At 45.7% G+C, this 18,818-nt stretch overlaps 9 protein-coding genes across 9 annotated transcripts; 5 read left to right on the plus strand and 4 right to left on the minus strand.

Annotated features, from left to right (window-relative positions):
• Positions 1 to 10: 10 nt before the first annotated feature.
• On the plus strand, positions 11 to 868 carry TrAtP1_010617 (uncharacterized protein; the record flags this gene model as incomplete). The annotated part of the gene is made up of 3 exons (XM_014092090.2): positions 11 to 176; positions 233 to 624; positions 680 to 868. 3 exons carry the CDS (start codon positions 11 to 13, stop codon positions 866 to 868), a joined length of 747 nt encoding a protein of 248 aa, XP_013947565.2.
• A 277-nt stretch (positions 869 to 1,145) lies between these two features.
• On the minus strand, positions 1,146 to 2,613 carry TrAtP1_010618 (uncharacterized protein). The gene is made up of 2 exons (XM_014092091.2): positions 1,828 to 2,613; positions 1,146 to 1,764 (listed from the first exon to the last, which is right to left on the minus strand). Exons 1-2 carry the CDS (start codon positions 2,545 to 2,547, stop codon positions 1,222 to 1,224), a joined length of 1,263 nt encoding a protein of 420 aa, XP_013947566.2. The 5' UTR covers positions 2,548 to 2,613; the 3' UTR covers positions 1,146 to 1,221.
• Positions 2,614 to 2,964: 351 nt separating this feature from the next.
• On the plus strand, positions 2,965 to 4,663 carry TrAtP1_010619 (uncharacterized protein; the record flags this gene model as incomplete). Its single annotated transcript, XM_014092092.2, has 1 exon — positions 2,965 to 4,663. The coding sequence occupies exon 1, from the start codon at positions 4,010 to 4,012 to the stop codon at positions 4,661 to 4,663; it is 654 nt and encodes a 217-aa protein (XP_013947567.2). The 5' UTR covers positions 2,965 to 4,009.
• A 937-nt stretch (positions 4,664 to 5,600) lies between these two features.
• Positions 5,601 to 8,022, minus strand: TrAtP1_010620 (uncharacterized protein). Its single transcript, XM_066114788.1, has 5 exons — positions 7,755 to 8,022; positions 7,522 to 7,669; positions 6,947 to 7,451; positions 6,798 to 6,888; positions 5,601 to 6,718 (listed from the first exon to the last, which is right to left on the minus strand). The coding sequence occupies exons 1-5, from the start codon at positions 7,928 to 7,930 to the stop codon at positions 5,734 to 5,736; spliced, it is 1,905 nt and encodes a 634-aa protein (XP_065970885.1). The 5' UTR covers positions 7,931 to 8,022; the 3' UTR covers positions 5,601 to 5,733.
• TrAtP1_010621 (uncharacterized protein) lies at positions 8,000 to 9,267 on the plus strand. Its single transcript, XM_014092094.2, has one exon. It carries the CDS (start codon positions 8,368 to 8,370, stop codon positions 9,208 to 9,210), a length of 843 nt encoding a protein of 280 aa, XP_013947569.1. The 5' UTR covers positions 8,000 to 8,367; the 3' UTR covers positions 9,211 to 9,267.
• Positions 9,268 to 9,881: 614 nt separating this feature from the next.
• On the minus strand, positions 9,882 to 11,048 carry TrAtP1_010622 (uncharacterized protein; the record flags this gene model as incomplete). Its single annotated transcript, XM_066114789.1, has 1 exon — positions 9,882 to 11,048. The coding sequence occupies one exon, from the start codon at positions 11,046 to 11,048 to the stop codon at positions 9,882 to 9,884; it is 1,167 nt and encodes a 388-aa protein (XP_065970886.1).
• Positions 11,049 to 12,357: 1,309 nt separating this feature from the next.
• TrAtP1_010623 (uncharacterized protein) lies at positions 12,358 to 13,716 on the minus strand (the record flags this gene model as incomplete). The annotated part of the gene is made up of 5 exons (XM_066114790.1): positions 12,358 to 12,366; positions 12,617 to 12,623; positions 12,674 to 12,795; positions 12,849 to 13,093; positions 13,155 to 13,716. The coding sequence occupies 5 exons, from the start codon at positions 13,714 to 13,716 to the stop codon at positions 12,358 to 12,360; spliced, it is 945 nt and encodes a 314-aa protein (XP_065970887.1).
• An 892-nt stretch (positions 13,717 to 14,608) lies between these two features.
• TrAtP1_010624 (uncharacterized protein) lies at positions 14,609 to 16,297 on the plus strand (the record flags this gene model as incomplete). Its single annotated transcript, XM_014092096.2, has 1 exon — positions 14,609 to 16,297. The coding sequence occupies one exon, from the start codon at positions 14,609 to 14,611 to the stop codon at positions 16,295 to 16,297; it is 1,689 nt and encodes a 562-aa protein (XP_013947571.2).
• A 1,997-nt stretch (positions 16,298 to 18,294) lies between these two features.
• TrAtP1_010625 (uncharacterized protein) lies at positions 18,295 to 18,677 on the plus strand (the record flags this gene model as incomplete). Its single annotated transcript, XM_066114791.1, has 2 exons — positions 18,295 to 18,517; positions 18,601 to 18,677. 2 exons carry the CDS (start codon positions 18,295 to 18,297, stop codon positions 18,675 to 18,677), a joined length of 300 nt encoding a protein of 99 aa, XP_065970888.1.
• Positions 18,678 to 18,818: the final 141 nt, after the last annotated feature.

An 18,818-nucleotide genomic window follows, 5' to 3' on the forward strand; every position in this document is an offset into this window, starting at 1 on the left:
GACCGTAGCCATGATGCGCCGTGTCGTTGAGCTAGAGGCCACCTCTAAGCCACCCAGCTACATTGAGCTGTTCAAAGGCACGGATCTCTATCGTACTCTGATTGTGTGTGGTGTGTACGCGTCCCAGAACCTCACGGGCAACCTCATCGCCAACCAGGCCGTTTACTTTTTTGAGCGTAAGTCGGCGTCACTATCAAAAAAACATCATAGATTTATGCTAACCCACGCGTAGAGGCGGGCATGAGTAACAAAACTGCCTTTGCCCTGGGTCTTATCACCTCTGCCTTGCAGATGATCTTTGTCATGCTTTCTTGGATTCTCACCACGTACTTTGGTCGACGCACTATCTATCTCTGGGGATCAGCTATCAACATCATCTTTCTCATCGCCCTCGGTGTCGCAGGATCGGTCGGGAAGAGCAATGCGAGCTCTCTGGCTCAAGCCTCCTTGGGACTTATCATCTCGGTGCTCTTTACTTTGGGACCTGCCCCCGCCTCATGGGTCATTATTGGTGAAACATCAGCCATCCGTCTTAGGCCACTGACTACTGGAGTGGGCCGCGCTTCATACTACATCATAGAATTTCCATGCATCTTTTTGGCAAGCTGGATGCTCAACCCCGAGGTGGGACTCCCTTGTTACTTTTCTTCGTTCAATGACTGACCTAAATGTGCTACAGGGCGGAAATCTTGCTGGTAGATGTGGCTATGTTTGGGCTGCTACAGGTTTGGTCTGCTACGTCCTGGCATACTTCTTCTTGCCTGAGATGAAGCATCGGTCCTACCGTGAGATTGATATCCTATTCAAGCGTAAAGTTCCGGCTCGGAAATGGGCAAAGACCGAGATCGATGTCGATGACGACGAGTAAATGGAAATATGGTGAATTAGGAATTAATGTTAGCCAGGAAGAAATAAAGCACTCAGTGCATTTACAGATAACTGTATTGTTAGCCAATGAAACACCCCTGACTTTGTATTCAATCTTGTTAGCCCTTCATTTTCAAGTTTCAGCTGTTACAGCGTCCAATACGAAACATTGGCTAAATACAGAGTACGATACTGGAACATGGTATACAGTAGTTGATATAAAAGATACAAGTAAACTAACCTAATGTTTAAACACTGTATACCCAGGTTAGTAACGTATATTGCCAGGGGCCTAGCAGTCAAAGGTTACAGGAAAATGGTAAATCGTGATAGTTAATGTATGATTTAATGTATTTACTTCAACCTTGCCAGCCAGCACTCATCTTCAGCTGGCTCTTTTGCTAGCTGCCTCATGCGGTGAAAGCTCTCATCTTCAAAGCCGTAGTCTAGGAGCCCCAACTCTATTGCCAGTTGTGCATAACGAATTGTCTCCCAATACAATCCATGCGTGCAGCTCATCAGCGCTGCATACCAATACGCTGAGCCTGCTGGAGCGTGTAAGCGCTCTTGCTCGTAAAGGCTGATAAGTGTCTGTGCCATTTGTAGTGGTGCCGATTCCCAGTCTTCCAGACGGTCGTTTATTGTTGTAATCTGGTCAAGGCGTTCGTCAGATGCGTGCGCTAACTCAGGGTGAAGGCTACATAAGCTGCAAGAGCAGTCGAATCCCCAGAGAGAAGATAATTTTTTGAGACGCTTTTGGCGTGGCATATGAGGATCAACATATGTTATGGTTATCTCGGTACCAGGAGTAATATCTGTAATAGCGTGCACATAGTGTGTGAGAGTTTGTTTGTCAAAAAAATAGGCTGCATTAGGGCGACAGTCGTGGTTGAGACGCTGCTAGTTGTCAGCACATGTATTGTTTCCGTTTGCTTCTAGAGTCACATAAAGGGCACTTACAGCTGTTTCGGGAAACACAGCGTAATATGTGACTTCGTTCAGTTCAAGTACAAACGCATTAGTGTCAATCCGATCGCTCACTGGATCTGTCACTGGACGGCCATATAGTGCGGAAAACATCGTTCTCGTTTTTAGTGGAAGGTTATTGACAGCGGCATGTTCCAGCTCCAGCCACTGTTCCTTTTCCAAGTCTCCAAAACTCTCTCCATCCAGCATCAAGATGGGAGTATGGGCAAATATCCTATCGCCGCGATGCAGCGTCTTATTTGCAATGAGACCACGCCCTCTTCCGGGGAGCTCTTTTTCTTCAAACGCTGGCGAAAGTTGCTCATTGACGCCCGATAATGCGTCAGCATCGGCAAAGGCTGCTAATTGCTGCAGACTCTCAATGCGACCGGGCGTTGTTAAGATCGATATACCTCTGCCGCCTGCAAAGCTGCTGGACGAAAAGGCACAAAAGGTTTCGGTGTTATTGCGACAATCGCTCTGTGATGTCCATGGAGATGATGAATTTGTCGCGAATACAGGACTGAAGTTATCTTGACCAGGGGACCTGCACACTTCTAACCGATTTTGCTCAGAAGGTGAGAGCTGAAGTAGAGACGGAGAGCAAACGTCTCCGGAAGTGAAGTGCTGCCGGAGGGCTAGAGCCACGGTTGTGAAAGGCAGTAATTCTGGAAGCATAATGAACTTCACTGTTGGTCTGTAGATATTCATCATAAAAAAAGAGAGAGAAGGAACTTAGCCGGCCTACCGGCTTTTAGAGCAGCGACTTGGATACTCAACATACCACCAGTGATCCAACAAATAGGGCTCTTGGCGACGTGTTTGTTTACTAGGTAGGCTAGCTAATCGCCAATAGGCAGTGAAATGTTGGTCATACAGCGACATCCGGGTACAGATCCATGCGCCGCGTGTGCTTTCTCGAGAAACCCGTATTCCGGTCTGTTAGATGCAAACCACAATAATTACTCTTACGCGTACGTGTCATGTTCGATAACTTTATTAATAAGAATAAACTAAATATAGATTCCGATAAATAACATATTACTGACGCCTTGAAATGATACATGGTTTTGTTGATGTGTCCAGAGTTGCCTGGTCGGGCCCACTCCAAGTGGCCAGATGTTTGTTTTCGCCGCAGATTCAGAAACAGTCCAAGTAGGCCTATGACGGCATTGGATCCTTTCGCCGCAAAGCTTAATTTCTTATGGACAATCTCGGGAACGCTGTCACTTGTATGCTTATTTTGACCTGGTTGTCTTAGTTATACCTAGATTAGGTAGACTAAGCAACCCTGCAAATGCCAAGATCAGTATGACTCTAAATCACAGGCCTTTGTCTAACCACTGGCTTGACATTGAGCAATTTTTACCACGGAAACGCATCATCGACAAAACTTCATTCAGTTATATACACGTGTCGTCGCCGTGGTGTTACAGGCAATATCTCGGGTACGTAACCTAGCATCTCTTAATGGGCCAACGGTGGAAAAGAGTCGAACAAAGTCGAAAAAAACAAGAATTACCGTTCTCGGACTTCGACGCGAGCGTTTTCTAATTGTAAACATAGCAGGGGAGGATTTGATTATGTGCCATGAATGTGGCATTACAAATACCAATGCTGTCTCCCGTCGCCGGATTCTAGCGGTTACACTCGTTGCTACCCCGTAGTAAGCACGAGAGTAACCATGTGCCTACCATATGCGGTGAGATTACTAAATGAACGAACTTTATACGAGCTTCTTGCTGCTGGATTGCTCTAAGAGACGTTCTGGTGACCGTTGTACAGTATAAATGCACAGCCTGCATGTATTTCCATGCTATGCCTCCTTCAGGAAATAGCCGATCTCATCCACTCGCCTTGAAGTATGCACTGCAAGGCTTTTTCGTTACACGCTAAGAGGATCTGAGTCACTACCTAGATGATCTGTGCTTCGCGAGGGCAGGTGGAAATGCCTCGTCATCGCGACCTACCTGGACAAGACCACGTTGATGTATTTGATCCACTTAACTGCGGTCTTGAGCACATGCCCAATTCCTCTTTGACAGTCGCTGCTTCATCGATATAAACTAAACAGCTAGTCCAACATCCAAGGACCTCTTTGATCAAATTTGAATCGACACAATCACTCCGCCTCTAGCACACAAAATCGCATGACACTCTCCCTACAGAAACAAAAATGAAGGCCTCCATCGCTCTCCTAGCGGCCACTGCTGCCAGCAGCGCCCTAGCAGCGTCACTGAGTGGCACCGATCCTGAAAAAAATGCACGCGAGGTTGTTATTGGAAACTTTAAGCGCACAGGAGATTTTGCAGTGAATACTCAAGCTGATCCAAGTCTCGATATTGGACAAGATGATCAAATAATCATTCCGGATTCAGAACAAGGAAAGGGCAAGGGCAAGGATGATGGGAAAGGAAAGGATGATGGGAAAGGAAAGGATGATGGGAAAGGAAAGGGAAAAGGAAAAGATGACGGCAAAGGTAAAGATGATGGAAAGGGAAAGGGGAAAGGCAAAGATGACGGAAAAGGCAAGGACGATGGAAAGGGAAAGGGAAAGGGCAAGGATGATGGGAAAGGAAAGGATGATGGGAAAGGAAAGGGAAAGGGCAAGGATGATGGAAAAGGCAAGGATGATGGAAAAGGAAAGGATGATGGGAAAGGAAAGGGCAAAGGAAAAGACGATGGAAAGGGCAAAGGAAAAGACGATGGAAAGGGCAAGGACGACGGCAAAGGAAAGGGCAAGGGCAAGGATGATGGAAAAGGTAAAGATGATGGCAAAGGAAAGGACGACGGCAAAGGAAAGGGCAAAGGCAAAGAAAGCAGCCCCTAATATAATATATGATTCTAGTAGTTTTCATCACCTAAACTATCTAGTCAGTTGTACACAAATCAGTTCCATGACACGAAACATTTTAATTAAATGCATATGTTCACTCTTGTTCTGGTATCCTAGCACTGGCTCTACAAATCTTATTGTTAGACACTGAGGTATTGTCCCTCCCAGCAAAATTAGCTCTTGCATATCAAACTATTAGAATAGACTTTAACACGAGAAATATGTGCCTTATTAACGCTTTCCACATATCAGAGCTTATGCATAAATCATTCTCCTGGTTTATGACAGCCTGTTAGGGTAAGGTATCATGCCCGTAATAGTGCTACGTTTACTATTATACCAGGTGCAGCACCTTATAGCATCGGATGTTCCGGGACTGTCTCTCTCAACTAGGTAAGTACATAGCTCAAAGCTTTTTTGTTTAATTTTTGATTAAAAAATAAAATTCACCTCTATTGCAAGTAAGCCCAAAGGTTTATAATGTAGAGAGTTTAAGATTAAATTTGTATACCCGAACATGTTAACATATTATCTTCACTTCATATCATTGGCTCCAACAAATGGGCACAACTAGCTATTCCATTCATTGACATGATTGAGAGCAGTTGGATCCCAAACAACATTGTACACGAATTTAATAGGCGCAACTCTCGCAGCTACTCAACACCAACAAATCATTCTCAGTGAACTGTGCATTATTCAACCCCACGACTCATCCATCCAACTATGCTATATCATTGTATCTTGCTAAATATGAACTTTTGATTGAGAAACTATGTAAATTCTTGGTTGCGCTTGACATAATTTTCTGTGCTTAGCGAATTTTTACATGGTATCTCTATATAGTAGTTTCTCTACCTGAATCCTACAAGAAAGTAAAATCCGTGGTCTAGCAGTCTTGGTATTCTGCGTTGCAAATCTGGTGTATAGTGGCTGATTTAGAACTTTTCAACGATCTGAAGACTTAATTTGGCAAGGAATTCGCGTTCTATGTGATCATATTTCCACAGACACGCATTTTAAGTTTTATAGCAAACAGTGATGGTCGTGATCTACGCCTGGCATTAAAAACCCACTCTGTCCCAGTTCCAAACTCCGTCCAAAATGCCGAGGTTTATGTCTAAAATCTCCGGATCATCCGCCGCTAGAGTGTTTTCTACGAATTGGAGTCCCTCGTCCGACTCAGTATGTAATCGCCTACTTAACCCGTTGATTGAATGAAAGAAGTCGTCGCTTGGTTCAAGGCCGTTATTCAGAGATTGTGCGGTGATATCGGCTTTGCCAACGCTCTCCAGCTCTTCCAGTATCGTCTTCTCCAATGGAAATAAGTTGATCCTATTTTTGAGTGCTGATAAAATGCTCCATGTGATATCACCCAACTTTGTGAAACCGCGCAGCCGATGCGAAATATGTAACGCTTGCCCAATAGCGTATATGACTTCCGATCGTCGAGGGATCATTGTGCCGTTAACATCGTGTATCAGCAAAGAGCATAATAGTGCTGCATTGTCGAAAGGACAGAACGCTACCATGTAGTATTTTGCTTGCTGCGGAAAACAAAGGTCAAAAGTGTCTTTGCTCACAGACATGGCTTTAAGACTAAGGTTGACGATCTGGTGTATCAACATTGTAGTTTCAGGATCAAGCCCAGTTTCGACATAATCTTTCGCCGAGAACAGTTGGCATGAAGTCAGAATGGACCTTACAAACATGACTTGACTCATATAGCCTACACAGTGAAGTTGTAGACGCTGGAATGGAATATGTGGATAGTTTCCGTCCCAGCGCTTGTCTGGGTCAATAATATTGAAAACCGGTGGCAGAGACAGCATCCATGTTTCCACAACGGCGATTTTGGATTGAAGATTCGACCTGTCGACACGGTCACCTTCTCCAAGCTGTTTCGCAAGTTGACACTCCAATATCTTGGCAACAATGTATGACGGAACATCTGGATCGGCTCCAGTCTGGTCTAGGCCAGGATTGGGGAGCGGAACAGAGACTTCTGATTGTATTATTGGAGGACGATTAAAGCTTGCAGTCATATATCTTGTGAAGACGATTGTTAGCTATGACACATAGAGTAGAGGCCCGGGAATCAAGTGGCCAGTGTCAGCCAGCAACTAACCTATCCCAGGTGTAAAGGGCACACCATAGCCTTCGCCGGATTTCCAAATCAAATTCGTTCATTTCATGAGACAAAACGTCCGTATGAATTCCTTGACGTATTCAAAATCAGTGAACTGGTGTCTACATAGTCGAGCGGGAGAACTATACCGATTTCTTGGGATTGCCTGACAGCTGCACCAAGCTCATGCCATGACCTGACAAAGTCAGCCTGTCCCTTATGCCATGTGGCAGCAAGGAAAAGCTGCTGCGCATTGAGAAGGCCACCGGTTCCTGGAGACAAAAAAGAACTAATGATCTGAGCAGCATCGTGGTACGTCTTGCTCAAACTTTGGATGGAGTCTCCTAGGTCTAATTCAAGCTGCGACGAAGCATGTGGCGACAGGAATTGCGTGGAGTTGGCACAAATGCGAAGTATCAAGCAAGTGAGTCCCAAAGCTAACGGGTTGCGCAAGCTTTGGGCATCGCGGCGTTGCGACCACCAGTCGACGTAGACCGCCATGAAAGACGGCTGATGCAAGATTCCATAGTGGTAGTTGACATTGTCGAAGAAGTTTTTCAGAAGCATATCCGTATACGGCCGTGGAGAGATGGCACGAGAGGCTTGGACAACTGGCTCTGGAAGAGACTCGGTAGACTCCACGTATTGGGTCTCCTGTGCGTCGAATCGAATCAGTAAGGGCATTCTACATAGATACTTCTAGAGCCTCAGCAAAACGACCCACCATGATGCTTCCAAAAAGTGTATCATTCTTCGCGAACATGTAACCTAGCATATGTACCGCAGATGCTGAGCTTGTGCTGTTCGAGGCGTCGTCTTGCGACTCAGAGACCGAGGTGGAGGAAGCAATCGAGGGTGTCTCCTTTGGCGCCCTTGTTTGCGTCTCATTTAGCCTGAGTCCATCTAGTGGCATAGAATGAATATGCCGGTAGTTACAGAGGCTTTTTGATCACTTACCGCTGATGCTTTCGAGTCACCTGTGAGAAATGACACATGTGTGCCACCTTTCGGGTCGTGCAGTGATTGCATGGCCACTGACGGTCACACTTCTTCTTCATCTTCCGGCACTCGACGCACGCCGTGACCGTGCGACCTCGGCAGCGTTTGCTCGAATTCCTCTTTTCCAGATCCATTGTGGGTGTCACGATCGCGTATGTCAAAGCTACTGATACAAGCCCCAAGTTTGTTTCTCACAACTACGTGTCCCTCGGCCGCTATATAGCGGGAAATTTGATGGTTATCGGGTTTTTGTTAATTGCGCTGGGTAAGCTCGAGTCTAGCGCTAATCTGCTGACTGATACTCCGAGCGGCAGCGGGAATCATCAGCATCGTCGGAAAAGCAGTAAAAGAAGATGCTGGATATCGCTGTTGAGATGTATATAAAGGCAATTATGGTAAGTGATGAGAGGAAACAAAGGCCACTTCGATTGCATCCAATAAATAAACGACAAGCACATATTCCAATCTTACAAACACTACCCTAACTCATCGCTACCCTTCATCTCTCTTACAACGTGCCAACGGGCGTCCAAAAGACTCACATCAAAAGAATAAACATCATTCCAACATCATGGCACCTCTCGTCTGGTTTATTACGGGAGCAAACGCCGGATTCGGCCTTCTTCTCGCAAACCTAGCATTGTCCAAGGGCGATACTGTTGTTGCAACTGCCAGGAGCCTCTCGAAATTTCCACAGTCTCTTGTGGAGAACCCCAAGGCCCATTTGGTCGAAACAGAGATAACCGCATCAGCTACCAGTATAACTGAGCTTGTCGACGCGGCCGCTGCCAGACATGGCCGTATTGATGTTCTGGTTAATAACGCTGGATATGGTCACATTGGCGCTGTAGAAGAAGTATCAGACGAACAAGCTCGGTACCAATTCGATGTGAACTTTTTTGGTTTGCTCAATTTCACGAGAGCAGTGATCCCACACATGAGAAAGCAGGGATCTGGCGTCATTGTGCAGCTTTCTAGTGGCGTGGGTATTCTCGGCGCCCATGGTGGTCCGATTTACAGTGCTTCCAAGTTTGCTGTTGAAGGACTGAGTGAGGCTATGGCTAACGAACTTAAACCGTTTGGCATCCGCGTTCACATTATTGAGCCTGGCATTTTCCGAACCGACTTTTTGAAGCCCATCTCCAATGGTCAGAATGTGGGCCGCCATTTGGAAGGATATGTGAATTTGGAAGAGATGCTCGGTGGTTTGCATGGGAATCAGCCAGGGAATGCAGAGCTTGGTATCCAGCGCATGTATGAGGTTGTCACTGGAACGGGACTGGCCGCTGGGTTGGAAGATCAGCTCCGTTTCCCCTTGGGGTCGGACTGCTACGGGATGCTTGAGACGAAGCTTAAGATGCTGAACGAGACTGCTGAAAAAGTAAAGCACGTTTCTTTAAGCACTGATTATTAGATGTTGTAGATGCACATTTGAATAGATGGTATAGCTCACATTTTAAAGCAATTGCTGACATGAGTTCTCTTTGACTTTCGCTTTGCATATGTGGCGCTCAAGATTTGTGATGTAACAGCAGATTGCCACGGGGATAGGTAAGGCTACATACCCTAACCCATCGCCTAATGAGCTAGCAGTAGCCTTGAATATCGGTTGCGTCCGCGTTATGCAAAGCTATAAAGCATCTAGAATAGCTCCGGCAACGAACTTCAGTGGCGCTAAGCGAAGGGCACGATAGAGCTGCGTAAGAGGATACTGTAGAAAAGGTTCCTTTGGGTGAGGTTCACTAAATTGAACAAAAACTGATGGAAGACATCTTCTGACAGGATTGACATACCTACTTTGAAGATAAGCGGCCCTGTCGAGTAGATATGTGTAGCATTAGCGATAAAGCAGCTACAAAAAAGAACACCAACGCGCCAACTATTAGTCTACCTCGCCAGCCTAACTCCTCTGAATGCATGCACTGTTTCAAGCTTTCAGCATCTTCATAGTCCCGACAACCAAGCTGCAGAGTAGGATGCGCAGATTAAACATGGACTAGCCAAGCCATCATCAGATCTTAGAAGCATAATAGCAACGCTGTTAAACTTGCGACAACTAGATAAAGCAGAGAGCATGAAGGCAAGCTATAACGACGACGTCTTTCCTACAGATGCCAACTGAATGGCAATCTCTCGCAACTTAGTCTCCAGGAGTACATGAGCTCCACTGGTCGGCACCTTGCCAGCATGCATTGTCCCAACATTAGATAATACCGATAACACGCAATCGCCATCGTCTTTCCACCACAGAGCTCCTGTAAAGCCCAAGACGCCGCCAAAGTGGCCCAGCCATGTGTTTTCCTCAGAATCTTTCATTTTGAAGAGACAATGGCCTATTTCAGAGGCCGCATTTGTAGTTGGCCGCCACATCTTCATTGTTGCTAAGGACTCTCTACTGAGAAGTCTGCCATCGCGGAGAGCAGTCGCCAATTTGACAAGATCAGAGGGCGATGAAAGGATGCCACCGGCTACCCATTCAACTGATAGGTTGGATGCGGTGCAGTCTATAAGTCTGCCGTCATCAACCTCTGGCAAGGCAGGATTCATGGCTGCCGTTTTGCGATACGATTCCGTAGCAAAGTGGTATCTTCGTGGTATGTCGCCCTTGCTCTTGGATTCGAATACCTCCAGGAAAGTGTGCTCCATGGCAAGCGGCTCTATAATTCTTCGACGGATTTCTACCTCTGCGGTGTTTTGAGTGATACTCTCAATTATGAAGCCCAGAAGCTCGTAGTTGGCATTGGAATAGTAGTAGTTACCACGTTCTGGAGCCGTCAGCCTGGGACGCCGGAGATAATCTAGAGGCTCGCTTTTGCTCCATTTGTGAGCTGGATCTAGTTCGCTGCCACGACTAGCCCTGATGCATTCAGGGTCATCTTCCCAATTATCAATACCGGTATGGTGGGTTAGAAGGAGTGTGATGGTTGCTTCCGCGGCGTTGTCGATATTCTTGTATATTTCTGGATCTAATAGCTGGCCGACTGTATCTGATAATCGCAGTTTACCTTCTTCAATAAGCTGGAAAATAACGACAGCAGTGAATAATTTGGTAATACTGCCAATCCCAAAGATATGGGACAGCTCGATTGGTTGTTGGCTGTGCAAATCCGCCATACCGGCTGTGAAAGTCCACAGCCCGCGTGTTGAGCCTATTGCTGCGGAGATACCAGTGACACCGGCACCTATTGCTTGATCAAATATTGCAGTGATCTTGGCAATGCAATCTGCTTCAGCTATTCTGTCGGAAGCCATTGATATCGTGTTACTTGACTTTGGTAGCCGTGTCGTATTGCTTGAGCGGGTTGAGAGATGGGCTTGACCAGCTAATGAAAGGAATACTATGCACCCGGTGAAGAATGTCCCGCGACAGTAACAGCAGTGAAATGTTATCCTTATTATGACTGTCTGTTATTTGATGTATGGGTAACCCAAGATGAACGAGTGACGTGAAGGAGGGGTAGAGAGGAATATTTCTGTATTTAAGGCCTGTTCTAATAGCTGTTCACCTAATGCAGCCTCGCCGGGGACAAGTATCCACTTCGCCCCTCTGTGCCGCTCGAGATATTGGCTAGACGTGTTAATTACGAACACAAATGCAACGTATATGTGGTTGAATGCTGGGAAGGAATAACTCATTTAGCGATGAATAGAAGAAATGTCCTAAGGAGCTAGGTAAAATGAAGCATTTGGATTAGAAAACCTGTAGTTTATATTTGATTCCTCAGAAGGCGCCCGTAGCGAGAGGGCGCCTGTACCAGGAGGGCGTCGTCAGCAAAAGATATTGATTAGTATTTTTGAAATATAATGTTAAGAACATAATGCCTTGGTGATTCTTTTCTTTTGCGAAATTGTGATATAGATTACTCAAGCTCTCCTATATTGCTCAGAATGGCTAGGGTTATGAGTGACTGCTCTCAAACGGTCCACTTGCAGCTCAATCTGTAGCGCTGCATGTGACCCTTCTCGATAGTTTTAGACAATGACAAGATGCAAAGTAATTATTTATTTTGACTTTGGAAGCCATTAATTCTGACTTTCATTGCTAGAACCGTACATAATCCCATATACGACGTTACAATTAATCAGCAGTAGTAGTGAGTTTTTATTCGGATTATTCTTTCCAGTGAATACTATCCGTATTACATGTATCTAGTAAAACCCTTGCGAGATTCAAACTTACTAATCCATGGCATAACTCGAACCACCTTCAACAACTCGGACCAAGAATTCAACTTCAGCTCCTTTATGAGATCTATTGTCATTAAGCGGATCTCATGCAAGAGACTTGTATCAGGATATGCAACTGTACAAAGCGACAGGAGCCACAGTTGCAATACATGAAGACTCGACGATGTATGTGAAGAGACTGTGATACCCTGGCGTAACAAATCGACAACCTTCGAAACATATGGTGTAGACGGTGCGGGACATCCCTGGGATTGTTGCTTGAGGATAATTATGAAAAGAGTAATACCGAGTCGACAAGCCGTGGAGATTCGTAAGTTTTGTTTTCCAAGGTCTCTTTCAGGCGTTGAAAGCAGACGATGTGCTGCTGGGTTAATCAGATAGCCTAAGAAGACGGCATCATCCCACGCAGCATCGCCTCTTGTAAATAATTCGGATTCTATACTTTTTGCAATCCAAGTGGCTTCTGTCAATGCATCGAAGAGTGCTCTATGTGCAGCATATGACTCAAGCTCCCTGACCAGGTTCAATAGATCCCAAATTGTTTCAGACATTTCAGAGTGACGGTGGACAGAGACAAAATCGGTTGGTAGAGTAAATCGTGGATCTTGCTCAAATATCAGAGCCGCTGTTACATCAATCCTGTTTATCATCAGCTTTGTTATTCTTTGAAGGGGGATGTTAGGACGCACCAAATAATCATTAGTTGAATATCTGGCTGTTTCGAGAAACTGGATAATCCACCTCTACATTTCACCATGACGTGCAAGCCATCAAAGTGGCATGTCACTTGACTCAAATCTTCCCATGCAAACTGATTAAAGATTTAGCCCACAGCTCTACCTATTGTGAAGATTTCAGACTTACATTGTAACAGATAGAGTCAATAACAGACAAGACAGTGTCATCGGATAAGGCTACCTTTAGATTGGAGCCGGCTAATCTGTTTCTAATACGGCTCAACACATCAGTGAACCCTTTGAGTGCCACTGTGATACTTTGCTCTGGACTCAAGCGGACTATCTCTCGCATACGTCGACCGGTGAGGACCTTTTCAGAGAAAGGCGCGTCTCCGAAGGCGAACGGAAACAGGAAGCTTCTACCAGGTGCATCTGGTGACTTCTCAGCCACATAGCATTAGGAGGCAGTGCGGGAGAGGAATCATCTACTTACGATCAGGTTTGACATTCCGCATTACAGCATATGCCAAACTGTAAGCCGGGAGTTTACTCGTGCCCACCAATCCTCGATACAACGCAGAGAGGGGATGCTGTTCAACAGCAAGACTTTGAAGAGCCGTGTGCTTCTGGCACTCTGACAAATGCTCATTGGAGATATTTAAAGCGGTCTCGTTATTCTCAGTAGCAGGAATTATTACCGCAGGGGCTTTTCCTAGAGAAATATTGCGCGATCCAGTGGTGCCAGCCGCCTTCTCATCATCTTTTCTTTTCTCAGGGTGACCTTTGTGCGAACTAGCGCTAAATATGACTGCATTGTTTGTCTTATCCCTCGAATCGCCCTTACTCAGGAGGTCGGCGGTATCCAACCTGGAGCGGCGCTTTCGAGGTAGCTTGCGGTGCACTTTAGTAACATCGCGCATGACATGTTGTCGGATCTTCGTTTGAACAGAAGCCTCTCTATGGCGACCGTCGGTTGGTCCCGTAATGTTGACGAACAACAACGTGCCATTTGCTGGGACAGGATCTTCTGTGTTGCCTGTAGCGACACCGGCCATTTAATCCGCGGAGATTATTATTCCCAGTTGCAAAGCGGCTACTAGCAAGGATCTTGGCTGTTCAATTGGCCAATTCAGGGGCCGTTTGTCGGCAAATACTTGTTGAGAGAAGTGATTAGATGTGAGCAAATATAGTGAAGCTTTGGGCTCGATAGCATTGTACAGGAGAGATGGTGAGCAAAGGCACCCAATGCCCTCATTCGAAATTGAGACCGCTTCGTGTAGCATTATTCAGCTACCTTGGTCGGAAACCGGGCTTGGTAAAGCTAGCCGGCTTCACTTTAAGCTTGAATTACGCGCTTTACCAAAAGTGGCAAATGGATTCTCCCGTCTTCAATCAGCAGCCTTGGAAAACGGCGTTGTGGGAGCGGGATATGAGTTGGGGTTCTTGTCGTATAGTAAGTCATGGGATAATAATGGTGCAATTAATTGGGCAAGTGGATGCCGCATTTAATGAATTCCATGGTATCTCAGTTGACATGCCCATATCCCAAAACGCCGAGATCAAAAAATACCCGTACCCATAATTTGGAGATATGATTTGGCTTTGCCTCTGTTAAGTAACCATTGAGACTTTAGAACAAGTAATCGACGACTTTGTTACCAAATAAGACCATTTTTTCCATTCTCTGATGGGTATTTCTTTTACGATTTGTCATATCGACCTTCATTTCTCGATTTGGTGGTTTGAAGTGTTCTCAGCTCCCGTATAAAAGCCGTGGCTGCTTCTGCCCTTGCATTCCTATCATCATCATCGTCCACACCAGCTTTTGCTCTGGTCATTGCATCTAATTCTTTCCTTGTCAACATTCTCTACGACAATAATATCTTTGATCTTACACTCATATCCAAGACGACCGAATTGGTACACTGGTCACATAACGAGACCACCATGACTGTCGACACCGCCTCCAGTGCCGCGTCTGAGTCTTTGGCTGAACCCAAAAATGACAATGAAGTAGAGATAAGCCCAGATGCGAAGAAAATTGCTTTGGGTAATCACGATAATATGGCAGATATTGAGGCTGCAGTGAACGCAAAGGACAACCAATTGTCCGGCTTCAAATGGTTTCTTGTCTGTGCTTGCGTTTATGTCTCGGACTTTGTCTACGGCCTCGACACTACCATCGCAGCCGACATTCAAGGCGCAGTAACTCAAACTTTTGGAACTGTCGATCAGCTTGCTTGGCTCGGCGCCGGATTCGCCCTCGGTTCCACTGCCGTCATTCTTCCTGGCGGTGCCTTATTCAACTCATTCGACCAAAAGTGGTTATATATCGCCGGTGTAATGCTTTTTGAAGTGGGCTCTGCATTGTGCGGCGCTGCACCAAACATGAATGCTCTCATTGTTGGCCGTGTTATAGCTGGCGCGGGAGGAACAGGCATATACCTTGGAACCCTCAACTTCTTCTCATCTCATTTAGTATCGCCTGAGCAACGTGGAGCTTACATCTCCGGCATCTCGATTGTCTGGGGCCTCGGCGCTGTACTTGGTCCCGCTATCGGCGGCGCTTTCAGTATTAGCAAAGCAACTTGGAGATGGAGTTTTTACATCAATTTAGTCCTTGGTGCAATCGCTGCCCCGATTTGGATATTTCTGCTGCCATCTGTACATCCCACTAACGGGATCTCCATCAAACAGCGCCTGCTTAGGTTGGACTTCCTCGGCTTCTTACTGAGCGCCGGTGCTTGGACCATCTTCGCAGTTGTCTTCATTGCTGCTGGCAATAGCTGGGAGTGGCAGGATAAACGAACGATTGCACTCTTGGTTGTGTGCGGCGTCCTAACGTTAGCATATATTTTCCAACAGTATTCTTGCTTTCTAACGACGCCTGCGACACGATCGTTCCCTGGTCACTTATTGCGCTACAAATCTCATATTCTTCTGGGGACAAGCACGGCATGTGCTATTTCGAGCCTCTATGTCCCGGTGTATTACATTCCCGTCTACTTCCAGTTCGTGGAATCCGATTCGCCGTTGAAAGCTGCCGTCCGAATTCTACCCCTTGTTCTCGTTGCCGTTGCTGTCAGCTTTTCAAGTGGCAGTCTTCTCGCGAAAGTCAAGTTTTATAAGCCACACTATCTTGTCTCTGGCGTTTTGATCACTCTAGGTAGTGCGCTGTTTTACGTCTACATCGATCCATCCACATCACCAGGTGTTATATACGTCATCAGTGTCGTGATGGCTCTAGGAATTGGTCTCACTTGGCAAATCGGATACACCGTTGCTACTCTCAAGGTATCGCCTGAAGATATTGGGAATGCCATCAGCCTCCAGAACTTGGCCCAAATCGGTGGAACTACAGTCGCCTTGGTCATTGCGGGACAGGTTTTCCAAACCGCTGCTTTCTCCAATTTGAGCAAAGCGCTCAGCGGCCAGGGATACAGTGCTGCGGAAATTCATGACGCGGTGGCAGGAGCACAGAGCGCCTTACTAAGTCAATTGGAAGGTGAACTGAGAGACCATGCTTTGCTTGCTATCACAGACGCAATCCGGACCAGCTTCATTCCAGTTATCACGGCTGGCGCACTAATCTTAGTCGCGGGCGTGTTCATGGAGATGGAAAGGCTTTTCAAATAATTATGCCGACCCTATGCCCCGATTTCACCAAATAGGGTCTAACATGGACGGCGATATCTCCATATATACAGTTCAAGTTCACACAGCTAGAAAATTTCAACCGAACCAGAGTTTTAGCTTTATGAACTATTCATTATATCAGTATTGAAAGAGACTATGGTTAGCGTAACTACATTCTTCCTGCACTGCTCTAGGCTTTAACAGACTGAAGTATCAACTTCTTATTATATACTATTTGTAAATATGATGCACAGTTTTGAGGTCTTGGCATTTTAAGGTACACGTCTAGGGTAGCAATCCAAATAAATTACGCTCCAACATGGTGCCGTTCTAGAATGGGTTTTAAAATCCAGCGACGTGATTTGTGGAGGTACAGCGTTTGTATAGCTCTTGATTAACATTACACTGACGCTTGAAGAAACAAGCGATGGACACAGAAACCAATAGTCTCCGATAAAGAGAGAATCCATCGTTTTTGGTATTCCTGGCTACGGGCCGGTAATACATCCTGCCAAGGTTGATGGCACTATTATAGGTGCTCGGTAATATAATAGTCGAGAGTAGTGGGATCACTTATGGTCACAAAAGGAATGTTATTGCTACAGGTTGATGGTATAATAAACACTGAAGTTGTCAAAAGGAAAAATTCTAGAAGAATTTTGATGCTTATAACCTTGTATAAGCGTCACTTAATAGTTTTGAGAATGTTGAGGAGCAAGAGGGATTTGGGACAAAGACTGCCGTTCAAGCATGCTCTAGCCGATCTTGCCAATAGGCTGTACTCTCTTGGAGTCCGAGACGCTAAAGTCAGTGATTTATCAGCGCCCCTTAGGAATTGGGCTGAACACAACAGGTCGCGCTACGACCTATTACGAAGTAGTGGACTTGACCTTTCTCAGATATCAAAGCTGCTAGGATGCACTAAACATGCACCAACGCGTCCGAATATCTCTACACTTAAGATAGCTGCTTATCCAGTGTAATTTAAGTCGATTGTAACTTGTGGAAGCTACATATAGACTTTTGCCAGCCAATATTGCGCAGCAGAAACTCAACAAAAGATAGATGGTGATTAATAGCTCGCATAACATATCTGAGCCTTGAGCGAATTCGAGAAAAAGGGGTTGTGGTTACGAAATTATTGTACGAGCTTATCAGCTTTTGACTTACAGATAACACATGTATTGCGGCAAAGAAACAGGAGTTATTGTAATGCTTATATAAGATTAGACTTGACTCACTTGCCGTGATCCTAAGCCGTTGCCGGTCTTCCCGCGTACTAGCTTGCCGGTCTTCTAGAAGCTCACTTTGTTCTTTTGAACTTTTCGTAGCATGGCAATAACCTATGGTTTTCTTTCGTTTCTGTGATTTCCATTTCCCCCTCCTTTAACTCACGGACGGCGCCTCCAAGTACGAGCATGGCTCAGGCGTTTTCTCGTAGTATTCCCATACAAAAGACGTATATATACATTAAGTTCAGAAATAAAGTCCATGGAGATATCAGAGGCCGCGGATATTGATAAGGCGAATGAGCAAAGCTGAAGGGGCTGGAGCCTCTTGATTGTAAGGCGTAGCGTGGACTTGGGAATATATAAGTGGAAACAGGGGTTGACCTCCCTCGGTAGAATGTAGCCGATGCCGAAGGAGGAAACAAAAACACTGCTGCACTTCATGTACAAATTGTGGTAAAAGACTGGCGATGTTTTTTTGCCATCGCATGGCCCGAAAGAATTGCCGATTCCGACCCTGACACGTAGTTTTCGGGACCCCGTCCCGCTAATCGGATTGAAAATTGCAGCCGGCCGTGCCGTTGCACACAGCCACACAGATCTTGGGTATCCGTAATCGCCAACCTGAGTAGTACCTAAGTGGGGCTATTGAGATCTTGGGAAAGCTATCCGTAGATGCATTAGAGTGTAGGTTTCAGGCACGCATCTCTTCATTCTCATAGGTCGGTCAACAGAAATTGTATATGGCTTTACTAGATGCGTAACATGATGGCTTTGCTATTCTCGATAAAGTCTAGATTTTCTGGCCTTGACCGTTATGATTTGCCGAACATATTACCTTGTTCCTGGCAAGTCTACATCACTTTGTCACAAACCCTTAACTCTTTCCGAGTCAAGAAAAAGGAGGCACTGACTGGGCAAGCTAACAATCTGGACCTTGAACTTGGATACAATACTCAGAAGAGCCACATAACTCGTATTGCGTCATTTGGTAATAAATGGACCCCAACTCTGCCCCTTTCTCGTAGAGTCGGCGATAGCGAGAAGCGTATCTCTTACATTACGATTACACAGAACAACAAAATATCCCTCTATCCACTGTTGATTCGCCCCTCATCGTGGATACTCAGCTGGATAAAGGGCCCAGATAAAGATACAATGAATGTGATACATCGGAAACTCCGGTGCCTACCCATAAGGAAGCTATATATAACACCCTCAATTTCACCTATATGTCTAGTCACTCTGAAATGTCATGAATGGAGTGTGTGTTGTTGATTTCCTTGCATTAA

This window comes from Trichoderma atroviride, chromosome 6 (genome assembly GCF_020647795.1).
Source record: "Trichoderma atroviride chromosome 6, complete sequence".
NCBI classification, from domain to species: Eukaryota; Fungi; Ascomycota; class Sordariomycetes; order Hypocreales; family Hypocreaceae; genus Trichoderma; species Trichoderma atroviride.

Excerpts from the sequence above, each read along its gene's own strand:
- TrAtP1_010618 (XM_014092091.2), bottom strand. The coding sequence starts at position 2,547 with ATGATGAATATCTACAGACCAACAGTGAAGTTCATTATGCTTCCAGAA. Across the intron at positions 1,765-1,827 it reads CTGTGTTTCCCGAAACAGCT|CGTCTCAACCACGACTGTCG; the intron begins GTAAGTGCCCTT and ends GACAACTAGCAG.
- TrAtP1_010620 (XM_066114788.1), bottom strand. The coding sequence starts at position 7,930 with ATGGATCTGGAAAAGAGGAATTCGAGCAAACGCTGCCGAGGTCGCACG. Across the intron at positions 7,670-7,754 it reads GTGACTCGAAAGCATCAGCG|GGCGCCAAAGGAGACACCCT; the intron begins GTAAGTGATCAA and ends GACGCAAACAAG. Across the intron at positions 6,719-6,797 it reads GCCCTTTACACCTGGGATAG|ATATATGACTGCAAGCTTTA; the intron begins GTTAGTTGCTGG and ends CGTCTTCACAAG.
- TrAtP1_010621 (XM_014092094.2), top strand. The coding sequence starts at position 8,368 with ATGGCACCTCTCGTCTGGTTTATTACGGGAGCAAACGCCGGATTCGGC.